General features: G+C 37.2%; 2 protein-coding genes across 2 annotated transcripts; both read left to right on the top strand.

Annotated features, from left to right (window-relative positions):
- The first annotated feature begins 6,837 nt into the window (after nucleotides 1–6,837).
- Nucleotides 6,838–10,286, top strand: LOC112796149 (accelerated cell death 11). The gene is made up of 4 exons (XM_025838474.2): nucleotides 6,838–7,391; nucleotides 7,941–8,113; nucleotides 9,375–9,520; nucleotides 9,986–10,286. Exons 1-4 carry the CDS (start codon nucleotides 7,194–7,196, stop codon nucleotides 10,090–10,092), a joined length of 624 nt encoding a protein of 207 aa, XP_025694259.1. The 5' UTR covers nucleotides 6,838–7,193; the 3' UTR covers nucleotides 10,093–10,286.
- Nucleotides 10,287–12,680: 2,394 nt separating this feature from the next.
- On the top strand, nucleotides 12,681–13,361 carry LOC140184029 (uncharacterized mitochondrial protein AtMg00860-like). Its single transcript, XM_072234309.1, has 2 exons — nucleotides 12,681–12,861; nucleotides 12,970–13,361. The coding sequence occupies exons 1-2, from the start codon at nucleotides 12,681–12,683 to the stop codon at nucleotides 13,359–13,361; spliced, it is 573 nt and encodes a 190-aa protein (XP_072090410.1).
- Nucleotides 13,362–14,634: the final 1,273 nt, after the last annotated feature.

The following is a 14,634-nucleotide window of genomic DNA, read 5'->3' on the forward strand; positions in this document are numbered from 1 at the left end:
CAAGACAACCGAACCAAGATACATGATGGTGTCAGCTTCTCTCTTCCCTGCTCTGTTCTGTTTTCTGATATTCATGAGACAAAATGAAATTGTCTCATAAATTTTCCGTTGCTGAGTTCAAACAGATTCAGATTGAAAGTTTGTTTTAAAAGGGTTATTTCATTAACTTAAAAGAATGTCATAGATTCAACTCCCTTCTCTAAACCTTCTACAACCTTCATCCTCCTATTAGAATTTTGTCTCCTCCTTTCTTTTCATCTTTCTCATCCATCATCATCATCATCATCATCATCATCATCATCATCATCATCATCATCATCATCGTCATCATCATCATAATCATCGTTATCGTTATTGTCTTCTTCTAATACTTATCATCGTTGTCGTTATCATCGAATTCGAATTTATATAATGAACAATTTTCAGTTCATTTGGTATTATACAATAGTTTCGTTTTGAGCTCATTTTTAGTTCATTCGAGATGCAAGTGTTTCTGAATTTGAATTTATATAATGGACAATTTTCAGTTCATTTGATATTATACAATGGTTTCCTTTTGATAATATTTTCAGTTCATTCAAGACGCAGAAAATGGTATTTCTGAATTCAAATTTATATAACGGACCATTTTTGGTTCGTTTGGTATTATACAATGGTTTTGTTTTGATAATATTTTCGGTTCATTCGATCACAACAGAGAATCAGAATCAATAAAGATGTTATCAAAATGTTGGTGTTATTGGTGATAACAATAATGATGATGGAGAAGTTAGAAGAAAAGGAAGGAGGAGATCAAAGAAATTCAAATTAAAAAAAAAAAGAGGAGGAGGAGAGGGAGATGGATGTGGTGGTATGGTGGTGGTAATGATGACGATAATGATAAAAAGATGAAGAAAAAGGAGAAGGAGAAGGAGAAGAAGAACGAGGAGGAAGAGGAGAAAGAAGAAGCCCCACAACGTAAATTAAATGACTTTGATAAACTTCGATGTAAAATTGCTTAGATGTGTAGCATGACTCTTTATAATATTTGTTAACATCATCAATTAAAAAATTAGAAAATATATAAATATAAATTTTTAATGTATTTATTTTGTTATATATTTTAAAAAATTAAAATATTTCTACTAATAATAATCTTAACGAATGTAAAATCCAAGGTCGCAAGAACCGGACCGGTCATCGAACTGATTGAGTGACTGGTTCAATGGTTCAATGGTTCAACCGGAGTCGAACTGTGGTTGAACCAATTTAATTAAATATATAATAAAATTATAAAAAAATTCAATATATAATTTTATTTATTTAAATTCAATAATTTTTAAACTACTAAAATTTAAAATTTGACAATTTCACATAATAAACTATCTATAATTTATCACAAACTTCATAAACAATTTCAAATATCAAAATTTGTAACCAAAGAAAATAAAAAATGACAAACACAAAATATTCTACCACCAAAAGAAATAACATTAAACAAATATACATTTTATATATATGGCAGCCATTACAACAATTAGTCATTTACAGCAAAATTCAGGAATCAAAATTGAATTTACATATAGCAAGCCAGCCATTACAAATTACTGAAATTTACATACCGATTTTTTACAAGACGGTTCTAGAAGTCATTCGGACTGGTCAGATGACTAATTTTTGGTTAATCTGATTGAATTGGCCGATCCGATCCGATTTTCAGGACCTCGGTAAAATCCTTCATTTTATTGGGTGAAGTATCAAATTTGAATATAACAAAAAGTTTAGTATTACTGAAAAAATATTTTGGTAGGAAAAATTGATAAATAGACATGTCATAATTATAAAAAAAATTACAATTTACTTAATAACTATAAGTCATTTTAGTATATTATCACTTTTAAGACCTTCAAGCCTAAGTCTCTATGTTGTGTTTTTGCCTTTTTGGTAATTTCAATATGCTGTATCTTTTTACGTTTTTGGGGGGTTTTTTATTTTTTTGTTTTATTTTTTGTTCTTGAGCTACTTGTCCTTTTACTCTTATTTTCTGTCTCCTTGTTATGAGCTCAGGTTGAATTTTATAACTCGCTATACAGAAATTCACTTTTCCATAACACCGGGATCCCAGACAAAAAAAAAAAAAAAAACAAACATAATATGGGCTCAAAATTCAAGCCTAATAAAGTTCTTGTCAAGAGGGATCAATTTTACCAAAAAAAAGTTCTTGTCAAGAGGGATCAACTTTATACTTGGATGAAACCTATATCTAGTTTGTAACAAAAAAAAAACAAAGGAAACATATATCTAGTTAATTCTAATATGCACAGATACTGACATAGACACAAGATTTAATATGACACGAAATACATCGATATACGAATTTTAAAATTTTATAAGACATGAAACACGCATATATATAAAATATAAAATATTTTTAGATAAATCGTAATGATATTTTGATATTTAGTGATATTAAAATATAAATTAATTTTTTAATTATTTTTAATATTTTATTTTAATTATATAAAGTATTTAAAATATTTTTTAATAAATAATAATATATATTATTTCTAAATTTATTTCAAGAATATATGTTAAGAATAAGATTGGACACAATGATACGTGAGAGTATTTAGGTGTGTTCAAGCTAGGGGTGTTCATGAATCGGGTGAAACTGGATTTGTCCTGACCCTGGGTGAATGTTATGGTGCTTAAAAGGTAGTGCCTATCTACTAAAAAGGGTTAAAAGTTATTATTTAATTTAAAAGATATAAGAATAAATAATTTTTAAAAAATTAAAACTTACTACAAAAAATAAGTTAGGCAAAATTTAGGCAAAAACTCATAGGCACCATAGAATTGGCCACCCGATCCTAAATATATAGCGGGTTTATTTTTTAGATCCTAATCCGGCCTTAGACTCGATGAAACCTAAACATTTTCGGGCCACAATTATACTGGGTCAAAACCGGATGAAAATCGGGTCTTTAAAGTTTTAATAATAATTTATAAAGAAACTTATTTACAAAGAAACTTATTTATGATGCACTTATTTATAAAGAAGAAACTTGTTACTGAAAAGTTGATATCCATAGTTGAACTTGAATTTGTCCATAAATTCTATTTTTTTTGTGACTCCATAAATTCTAATTTGATACTTCTTTGATCTATTTTCTAATTCAACAAGTGTGATTAAAAATAAAACAATAAACTTATAATTAATATAACATAATATTGAAATTAATTTAAAACATATATATCTTTTTTAGTTCCCTTAGGGTGCACATGGGTCGAGTGAAGCCTAATTCGCCTTGACGCGGACCCGATTCGAAATAATGACCGGGTCTATTTTTGAAACTCTTACCCGGTGAAATTACACCAAATTAGCTCTTAAAATGTTCGGGACCGGACTATGTGCATTCCTAGTTCAAACGTGTTCGGAAAAGAATTTTTTATTTTTATTAAGACACATTTGGATACAGCAAACACGCGTGTCCAAAGTCGATAAATGTTATCTTCAAAATGTATCCGACACACAAACACGACCATTCAGAAAAATACGCGTGCTTAGTAGATTTTAATCATCAACTATTCAAATCTCTTAAAAAGATTTGAATCAATTTGGTCTGTTCAAATTATTGTATGAAATGAGATAAGTTTAAAATGATTTCTAAATTACACTCAAATCTCATAGTAATTTTTTAAATTAATAGTTCTTCATATTTATTTTTAAAGTTATATTTTGGGATTCAAAATCATCTTTTAAACACTTTTTATCAACGAGACATTATTAAAAAATTGATGATGTGAATTTTTTCTGACGCTGATAATTTCTAAACCACACTGTATTTAATTTGGCGCTTAAATTGTGGCAAAGAGATGTAACATTTAAAAAGGAGACTCCAAAAGACAGAGATTGAAAAACTAAAACTAAGAGATAGATACTAAATTAAGTTTTTATATTTTATTTTTCAAAACCCTTATTCTTCTTTCTCTAGTCAAGCCGTCCCAACCACCGAGAGTCGCTACATTCGCGCCACACAACCCCGTCCGTGACACAATCAGAGAAAAAGAGACTGGCAGAATGGTGCTTCAATAAAAGTATGAGAGTAAGTACTCTTGTTACTCTATAATCTATCTATGTCTAATGTAAGGTGGGATAAAGTTAGACAGCCTCATGTTGGAGGAGATCCACGGATCTAGAACTGGGAAGCGTATCTCCGATTGGAGAGTGAATCATTCACAATTTTTGTGGATAATTTACCTGGCAATGTTTCGAATAATGAATTATTTCATATGTTCAAGTGGACAAGAATGATAAATGACATCTATTTGGCACGTAAGGAGAAGTATGGCCGGATCCATTTGTTTGCTTTTATCAGGTATACTACAAAAGGAGGTGCATTAAAGGCCATCAAAGAAATGAATGGAATGTGATTAAGGAGTAAGGAGATCTTTGTGGGTGAGGCTAAGTACAGGAGGAGGATTGATGTCCGGGGAAAAAACCACTACGCACGATGAAGATGTTAGGAAGGCTCCTGATGGAAAACAAGAAAAAATCAAAGAAAAGAATATTAAGGTGAACGAGAAAGAGAGAGTTGTCTTGGAACACCATAGAAGCGAAGAACTAGAAATTCAGAGGGAACCGTTGGAGGTGGGATGGGATGCGGTGGTAATCATGCCACACGGGCTACGGGAGGCAGAGCATGACAAGGATAGAAAGGTATTTGCTGTTGAGGATTTGGATGAGTGGCATGAGAGTTTTTTCAAAATATGATCGGATAATTCTTTGGTGTATCCGACAGTTATGGTGAGTGCGGAATCTATGGGATCTCAAACAATCAGCAATGGAGCAATCTCTGAAAGAACAAAGACTTGGGAATACGGGGATAAACGGAAAGAAGGGGTTTGATCTGGTGTTGAACAAAAGTTCAGTTGGGACTGAGTTGAAGCATATAAGGCCCAATATGTTAGTGGGGTGTGGCGGCGAAGTGGCTGTGTGGTGCGACGGAGAGTACGTCATTGTGCGTTTAAAAAGGGCCTCCTTACTGGCTGCTGCGGGCGACGGTGACGAGAGGGGCGTGGCTGGTCATGGAGTTCGCGGGGTTGATGCCACGGTGAACAGCGCCGACGAGACAAATCTGGGAGCACTGTGGAAGTCAGCTGCTACTGGCGAAGGTGATAATGTCCGTGCTGAACTTGATGGCGTGGAGGGAAGGGAGGAGCGTGAAGCCCCTTATGCACCCGACGAGCAGAATCAAGCCAGAAAATAGATTGGCGGAGGTGCGGAGAATTGTTCAAACAGCACAGCGGAGAAAAATATTCCACCAAGTGTAGTTAATGAGATCCACGCTAGTTTGGACGAGAGTGGTAAGCAGCATGTTGGCATATGTCTAGTGAGGGGTAATGCAGTGTAAGATTCAGATTTAGAGGATGAGAATATAGTGGTGCAGGAAATTGGGTTGGATGATGAAAGGGCTATAAGGAACTTAGAAGATTTGAAGGATCCAGAGCCGGATGCAGACGGTGAAACTAATCAAGATGAACACGGAGGAAGTTGGGATAAAGATATGGCTGAAAATAGGGCTGCTTGGAATCTGGCTGTCGAATCAGGAGCTGTTTTAGTGACGAGGATGAGGACATTATGGCTATTATACAAGTTCAGAATGAAATATTGGCACAAAAAAGAAGGCAAGTAAAACAGAAAGAGAAAGTAAGAAGGTGCCGCCCTAAAAACCAAAATAAGGTGTCTAATAAAGTTTTTAAATGATTTTAGTTTGTGGAATATGAGGGGTTTAGGGGGTGTTGGAAAGTGAAAAATGGTACAAAATTTAAGAGTAAAAATAATGTGAATATATTAGAATTGATAGAGACAGAGAAGGAAGTGATTTCTAAGTTTGATGTAGTGCAATTTTTGGGTAATGATGCGGTGAGTTTGGAATTTGTGGGATCAGAAGGTGCTTTTGGATGTTTATTAATAATGTGGGATGTTATGATATTTAGGTTGAGTAATTGTTACAAAGGGGAGAGATGGTTGTGTATAGAAGGGGAATTGATAAACAATAATTTTTATTTGTGATGTTTGCTTGGTGTATGGTGCGAGAGAAGCTTACTGTGTGGAAAGAGTTGACTTTTTTTATCGAAAATATGTCAGATTCCTCTTTGCTACATGGGTGTCTTCAATGAGGTTTTGCAGTTGGAAGAAAGAAAAGGTGCTAGTGTGTTAACAGCATTATCGAGCTGGTGGATATAGAGTTGAATGACCGTAAGTTTACGTGATTTAGGGATCAATCGTGCAGTCAAATTAATAGAATATTGGTGAGTTTGGTTTCATTGTTATCATTTGGAGTATTTGGTTGAAAAGGAATAACAGAATTTTCAGGAATCAAGAATCATGTGTTGCAGAAGTAGTTAACATGTTGATTAAGAGTTACAAAGAGTGGAGTGATATTTGATCTTTTGATTTGTTAATGACTTTTATCGAAAATGATTAGAAATTAGTTTATTTTATGTGTTTAATTAGTACTTTTTCTGTTGAGATGTTGATGCTTCACCTTGTTGTGTTGAACTTTTTATTTCAAAAAAAAATTGTTTCAATTATGGAATACATTAATCCCTCTTTCAACGTTAATCCAACCTTTTTTTCTCCCTTCCAAAATATACAGAGAGACTTTTTTTTTCCATCGTTATTGTTCAATGACACTATTCTGAGTACATTTTCAAGGACGAATACGAGATGTGAGTATAATTTTAAAAATAAATATAAATAATTATTAACTTGAGAAATCATTATAAACTTTTGAGTGCAATTTCAGACTTTAAGGCTTATCTCATCAAAACGACGAAACCAATTTGATAGTTACCATTATTTTACATAATTAAGAATAGCAATCAAATGGGTCATATAATTTTCATCCAATAATAAAATTACTTCCTCTATCAATTTTAATATTATTAATTGGACAACTGAACAAGTAACTCACTTCATTTATAATTTAAAAACAGAAAAATCAATTTGATAACAAAATCTATGAAAAGTAAAAAACTTTTAAAAAAACATAAACAAAACTTATATTCTCTTTCTGTGCTAACTAATTGGTGCGTCTATTTGCCGCCAAGAATCGCTCTTCCATTCTCCACTCTTCTCTTCTTCTAAGACGCAATACAACAAACACATAGCGTGCAACTCAACCCACCACCCTCCTCCTCCTTCTTTCATGGCGGCGGTCAACGGTGACGACAAGCCGCTGCAGAAAATCTCAGACGCATTCAAGGTTTTGGCTTCCGTGGCCCAAGATTCGAAGATCGCGGATATGGAGCTCGCTCCCTTCTCACGTGCCTGCACTCACGTCTGCCCTCTCTTTGGTTGCTTGGGCATCGCTTTCATGTTCGCTGAGAAGGATTTTGTCGCCAAGGTACGTGCAATTCCCGTTGTTATGCTCCCCCAGAATTATTTTGTGAACCAAATTTGGCAACTTTACCGGTTGATTATCTGGAGATTGGCGGTGATCTAGGGTTTCATTTTTCCAATCTTTTCTGGGGGGGGGGGTGGGGGAGTTTGATTGAAATGCTGCTGATTTTGTTTGTTTAGCTGTCGTTGCTGTAATTAGAAAAGGGAATTCGAAATTTTGAATCTTGTTATGTTTTGGAAGTGATGGAATTGCTGAATTTGGGGGTTTGAATCTCTTTTTATCATTTCTCTGGGCACTGTATATAATTAGAAATGAAGAAAATGTTATTTCTTTGGGATGAGAAAATTTAATATTCTTGAGAAAACAAATGGGACAGTTTGGATTGGAGTAATGTTTCTGTAATTTACTTTCATCTTGTAATGATATTGAAAATATATAGTGAAATTCAACATGTGGTCTCAACACTAGAAGTAGGAGCTGTATGCTATTAGCTAGCATGATTTATCAATTCGGGTTGTTTCAAAGCTCTAGTTGATTATTTGATGATAACAGGTGCAAGATCTAGCAGAGGCATCGAATTCCATTAAGACATTGCAATCTATGATTGATCAAGATGTGCAGAACAATTGTGTGAGGACGGCAGGTAGCCATACAAGAAATCTGCTAAGAGTGAAGCGCGGACTTGACATGATCAGATTGCTGTTTGAGTATATGTTAGTTGCAGAGTATGTACATCACCCATGCTCTATAGTTAGCTTTGTGGTTTGTGTTGTGCAAGTTTCTTCTATCTACAATTTTCTATATTTCTTTTGAACAATTTTAAGACTATGCTAGGCACCAAAGAGTGAAAATAGAGTGGGAAAAAAATGAAGAGGGAGCAAATTATTGTACGAGGGGATTGCTTTTTAATCCGGATCCCTAGTTAAGGGGGAAAGAAGGAAACAGATGAACAAAAGCTTTCATGCTTTCCCTTTAAATTTATCCTTATTTGTGATTATTTTTTGGTACCTGTAAGAGGTAGGAGGCCTTGTGAGGATTTAAACCTGTTAAGATTATTGGGGATTATATTTTATTTTATTTTACCCGCGTTAACACATGATGGTTGTGCATTGTGCTACCCTATGTTAAAATAAGTCTACTGCTGACTACAATCTTGGGAAGCTAAGAAAGTGGTTTATTATGAAGGTAGGCAATGACCATCGGTTAGGGGACTCCTCCTTTAGTATAAACTTTTCTTCATATTTATTGATTATCTTCTCTCCACCATTCCCCAACCAGAACTTTCATTACATACATGATTCCACGAACTTCTGATCTAGTGATCTTATAATTATTTTGGATATCCTTGACTCTCTTATTCTATCTCCTTGGTTAAAAGGTCTTAGCCCTGTGAGTCCTCTGGATTTTTTTCTTTAAATGATTAAATCTCACTTCAAATTCCTATTTGGAAGTCACAGCTTCCTTGAAGGTGAAATCCTTTTTTTGGACAGTAGTGCTCAATAGAATTAACACTCAAACTTCAAAATTGGATACACATTGATTTTTGCGCTGCTCCATGGCTAATCTTCTATGGAATCTGTGGTGAGTTTTCAATGTGTCCTAGAAAGGATCAGTTCTTGTTAACTAGGTTTGTTGGTTTTGGGAGAAGTATGGAAGCTAAATCTTTGTGGTAGTGTGCCATCGATGCTATTGGTGTGTTTGACCATGAAAGTGGCCAGTAGGTCAAGTCTAATTGAGCAGTTAAACAATCGTCAGTTGGTCCAGACAAGTTTTAAAGACACAGGTTAAAACAAATATAGTAATTAAAATACTATGATCAGGAAATGTTCCTTAATGATGATTGCTTCCATGATCCTTTTCTTTTTTTCTCTTCCTTTTTCCTTTTGCTTTTAATGGACTTATTCTTTTTGCAATGTATATTTGTACAGGCAGAATCACTCAGTGTTAGCCTGTTATTGATCCGAGTTTCTGTATTTGTTTTGGCAGGGGAAGCTCCCTTAGGGATCCAGCTTCAAAGGCTTACGAGAAGGCATTGGCACCTTATCATGGATGGGCTATCAGGAAGGCTGTTTCTGCTGGGTTGTATACCCTTCCAACGAAGGAACAACTATTGGTGAAATTCAATGAGGATGGTAAGTGTAGAATTAAGTTTTGCTATTACATTCAATGAAGTTTAAACTCTTAGGAAGTAAGTTGAAGTTCATTTCTTGAAAGGGGGATGTGAATATATATAGTTTAATACATATTACATTTATAATAGAGCACTATGACCTCAATTGATCCATGTATCCTGGCAGACGCCACCCAATAAATCAAGGCTTAGATGGTCTTCTTATTGAAATCTATTTATCATGAAATAGGAATAGTTAATAGTTGACATTTTCGTGCCTTCTAAAGTTGGCAATCACATGTCTTAGGTATATACACCGGGCTGTTGCAACTTGCGATGTATGTACTTAATAATAGCTTTTAGAAGTGTGGAACATGCAAGTATTTCTAGTTATTCAAATCTTGTTAGTAAACATATGCATTTATGATATCATGATGCTTATTTTTCTTTCTCGTTACTTAATTATAATCTCTCTTTCTTTTTTCAGAGGCGACAGCCAGAGTCCTAATGCAAAATTATGTCACCGCATGTACACCTGTACTCCAATACGTTGACAATCTCTTCATTTCCAGAGATTTGGGAACAGATTGGTGAACGATTCTTGAATAATTGTATTCAGATTATACAATGTAATTCGCTATCAGAAAGTTCATAGATGAATAATGCATTAACTAAATTCATTTGTTGTACAATTTATCTATATTACAATAGTTGGTAGTGTGGATTTGATAGGTATTGTCATGTGATTGGATCAACCCTAATCAAAATGGAAAATGTTGTGCGTAGAAGGAATAACCTCTCATGCGAAATATTTACTGTGTTAATCATTATCTTGATGAAATATGTGTTGCTATTGGTGATTTCTTGAGCTCAAACATACCAGTTTCTCAAAGGATTCTGATAAGAAGAGGTTTCGATTGGTTTATAGGAGAAGTAAGGATACATAAGATGAATTTTCACTAAATTCATAATTGTTGCTCGTTGGCTGCTGATTAGCTCCTTTAAGCTAGTTTAGCAAGTTAGGAGCAGTAGTTCTAGGCTTAATTGCTGCCTATAAATACTAGGGGTGAGTTAGTTCTAGTTAGTTAGAAAATTCTGTTTAGTTTGTTAGATCGGGAGAGGAAAATTCTATCCAGAGTTGGTTAGATTCAATAGCATATTTCAATAAGGGATTGTGATTTACAATCCCTAGTTCATCAATAAAATCTCTTAATTCTGTTAGATTTTAGTTCCTATCAACTGGTATCAGAAGTCCACGAATCTTGGTACATGTGGTGAATGGTGCAATTGCAATCACGCAAAATGAAGGGAGATTGGATGCAATGGAATTGCATTTTGACTGATTTGAAGATCTGTGCCGCGCGTTGTAGGAAACGTTGCTGAGGATCGATGTACACGTGGATTCCATGGAGCAAGGGGCACGGATCCACCACGACCAGAGTTTTCCAACGTCGCACCAAGTCATCGGCGGCTCGCAAGGAAGCAGAACCGCGTCGGAGCAGTGGAGAAGACTAGAACTCCCGATTTTTTGCGATGAGGACGCGATGACATGGATCAAACGTATGGAGTAGTTTTTCCTGCTCAAAGCAGTGCCAGAAGAGGAGTGGCTCGCGGTGACGATGTTCGCCGTCGAAGGTCGCACATTCACGTGGTTTAGGTGGTGGGAGGTGATGGCGCCGGTGCTTCAATGAGGAATGCGGTGCTACTATGGCACTTTCAACCGGAACGGCTGCAGAGTCCGTATCAAGCGCTACTAAAGCTGAAATAGACGAACTCGGTCTAGGATTATGTTGATAAGTTCGTACTTCACGCGTGGCCTCCCCGCGGAATCATGTCGGATTTGCTAATGGACCTCTTCTTGAATGGGCTGAAATTGGAAGTGGGTGAAGAATGTAAACTGTTTTCATATCAGTCAGTGGATGAATTAATGGAGCTGACATAGAAGGTAGAAAATCACAACGCTGCCTTGTAAGGAGTATCAGGACGCAGAAAACCACCAGCTTCCAACTTCGTCGTTGCCAATTCACTTGCCATCAAAACTATGCACCCTACAATATCCAATTTTGCAGCAAACAAGGGCGCAAAGTTGATGATGGTTCCCTCGCGACAGCGCAGATTGAGATATCTCAGCAATGAAGAGTACAGGGCAAAGCCAGCTAGGGGGAATGTTTCTTCTGTGATGAACTGTACTCAGCAGATCATGTATGCAAGAACAAGGAGTTCAAGCTACTGTTCATGGAACCATAGGCTGAGGAAGAGGGCTGGTTGGAGCACGAGGCTGTTCCGGACAAAATAGAGCAGCTGTAGCTCAAACTTTCATGCTCTAATCCCTACCATAGGTCGTTCAAGGCATGGACAGAGGTGAAGGGGCGTTGAGTGAAGGTGCTAGTTGATTGTGGGGCCTCAATTAACTTCGTAGCACCGGAAATTACAGCAGAATTGGGCCTAGTCATAGATATTACACCTAAGTTCCGAGTGAGGGTGGCTGATCGTCGAAATTCGTGGGGACAGGGCATATGCAAGGGAGTTACATTAAGCTTCTAGGGACTATTCGTCATAGAGGATTTCTACCTTTTTTCTATCGAGGAGGTGGACTTGTTTTGGGGCTGTCATGGTTAGACAAGTTCGGAGTCATTAGAGCAAGTTTTTAAGGATTCTTGGATCGAGATACTCAAGGTTGGGGAGGCTTTTCCTTTGAAAGACAACCCGAAACTGTGTTACGGTGGGCTAAATTTAGACTCGACTTCAGTTGTAAGTATGCCACAGTTTATATAAACAGTTTTGGACGATCACGAGGTAGTCTTTCACCCACTACCAAGGCTAGCATCACATCGTTCACATAATCATGCTATTCCGTTAAAGGAAATGGTTGATGTCCCTAATATTAGGCCTTATCGTTTTCCACATCACCAAAAAGCGGTAATTGAAGAAATGGTTGCGAAGATGTTGGCTTCAGGAATTATTCGGCCAAGTATAAGTCCGTACGCTAGTCCCATCTTGCTAGTCAAGAAGAAAGATGGAGGTTGGAGGTTTTGTGTGGACTACCGTCATACTGCGCTCTAAATGGGATCACCATACTGGACAAATTTTCAATTCCAGTCAATGATGAGATTTTGCACGAGTTGGCAGGGGCGGCAATTTTTTCCAAGCTTGATTTGCAGTCCGGGTATCATTAAATTATGATGCGTAATGAGGACATTCGCAAAACTGCCTTCCAGATGCATGAGGGACACTACGAGTTCTTGGTTATGCCCTTCGACCTAACCAATGCGCCGAGTTCTTTTCAAGCATTGATGAATGACATCCTTAAGCCGCTGCTTCAAAAGTTCGCATTAGTCTTCTTTGATGACATTCTAATCTACAGTTGAGAAGTCGAGAGTCATGCCATTTACTTGCAGCAAGTATTTTGCATTCTCACCACCAATCAGCTTGTGTTAAATGCCAAGAAGTGTAATTTTGCGGTGGATTCAGTGAAGTATTTAGGCCACATAGTCTCGGCTGAAGGGGTGGCTGCAGGCCCTAGCAAAACAGCAGCCATGCTTGCTTGGCCAGTCCCTAAGGATGTATACGCCTTGTGGGGTTTTTTGGGCCTCACCGAGGACTATCGGCGGTTTGTGCAAAGGTATGGCATCATTGCCAAACTATTGACAGATTTAACAAGAAAAAATGCTTTTGAATGGAACGCTAGAGCCATGGCAGCCTTTGAACAACTAAAATCCTTCATGACAACCCTTCCCACATTGGTTGTCTCGGATTTTGCGCAAGAGTTTGTCAGAGAGAATGATGCCTCGAGCGAAGCCGGGGGGTGTGCTATCTCAATAAGGGCGCCCGATTGTATTTCTCAGTCAAGCAATTATCGCTAAGAGTGCATCAAAAATCAGCTTACGAGAGAGAATTGATGGCGGTGGTGCTTGTTGTCCAGAAATGGTGGTATTACTTGCTAGGAAGTCATTTCATGGTGCTTATGGACCAGCGGAATTTGAAGTTTCATACCGAGCAACGTTTAATGGATCCGACCCACCTTAAGTGGACAACAAAGTTGTTGGTCTTAGACTTCGACATTAAGTACCGGCTAGGGCTGGAAAATAAGGCAGCGAATACTCTTTCGTGGCAAATTATAACCAAGGCTATCTCGGTAGTGCAGATAAATTTTTGGGACAGTATAGACGTTGAGCTAAAGGAAGATTCGGAGCTGCAGAAAATGGTGGTTGCCTTGCAGCAGGGGTTTGAGGATTTCCCTGGTTACTCCTTAAGGAAAGGGAGGTTGTTCTATCAAGGAAGAGCAGTGTTATCGGCGAATTCAGCTCACATACCCTCTCTATCGGCCGACCATCATGACAGTAGGATGGGGACCTTTTAGAGTACTTTCGGACATACAAGAGGCTGACGGCAGCGATCTATTATCGGAAGGGAATGCAGCGACAGGTGAAGGATTATGTGGCCACTTGCTCCATTTGCCAACAAAGCAAGTATGCTGCATTTAAGCCAGCGGGACTGCTGCAGCCCTTGCCGATTCCGGAGTGAATATGGGAACATATCACGATGGATTTTGTGGTCGGCTTGCCCAAGGCAAAGGGCATGGACACCATTTTTGTGGTGGTCAATCGGATGAGAAAATATGCCTACTTTATACTGTTATCAAGCCCTTTCTCAGCCAAGAAAATGACTGCAGTTTTCATTAAGGAGGTGGTGAAGCTTCATGGATTTCCAAAATCCATTGTTTCCGACCGAGATAGAATTTTCATGAGCAGATTTTGATTCGAATTATTCTAGTCGGCGAGCACAAAGCTGAAATATAGCATCGCATTTCATCTACAGACGGACGAGTAAACAGAAATGGTGAATAGATGCCTCATGACTTACTTGAGGTGCTTTGTGAGTGGATATCTGAAGAGGTGGTTGGAATGGTTACCATAGGCAAAATATTGGTTTAACACAACCTTTAACGCTTCAGCCTGCACTACCCTATTTCAGGCCGTTTATAGGGTGCCTCCCCTAATTTTGTTCCGAGAGACATATGCGTCGCAGGTGGAGAAAGTGGCTGCACTGACAGCAACCAGGGATACGGTTATAGTTGAGTTAAATTATCATTTGGTGCAAGCTCAGCAAAGAATGAAGCAAACGATGGATAGGAAG

Source organism: Arachis hypogaea, chromosome 4 (assembly GCF_003086295.3).
Source record: "Arachis hypogaea cultivar Tifrunner chromosome 4, arahy.Tifrunner.gnm2.J5K5, whole genome shotgun sequence".
NCBI lineage: Eukaryota > Viridiplantae > Streptophyta > Magnoliopsida > Fabales > Fabaceae > Arachis > Arachis hypogaea.

Excerpts from the sequence above, each read along its gene's own strand:
- LOC112796149 (XM_025838474.2), top strand. The coding sequence starts at position 7,194 with ATGGCGGCGGTCAACGGTGACGACAAGCCGCTGCAGAAAATCTCAGAC. Across the intron at positions 7,392-7,940 it reads AGAAGGATTTTGTCGCCAAG|GTGCAAGATCTAGCAGAGGC; the intron begins GTACGTGCAATT and ends TGATGATAACAG. Across the intron at positions 8,114-9,374 it reads GAGTATATGTTAGTTGCAGA|GGGAAGCTCCCTTAGGGATC; the intron begins GTATGTACATCA and ends TTGTTTTGGCAG.
- LOC140184029 (XM_072234309.1), top strand. The coding sequence starts at position 12,681 with ATGCGTAATGAGGACATTCGCAAAACTGCCTTCCAGATGCATGAGGGA. Across the intron at positions 12,862-12,969 it reads TGATGACATTCTAATCTACA|TGAAGTATTTAGGCCACATA; the intron begins GTTGAGAAGTCG and ends CGGTGGATTCAG.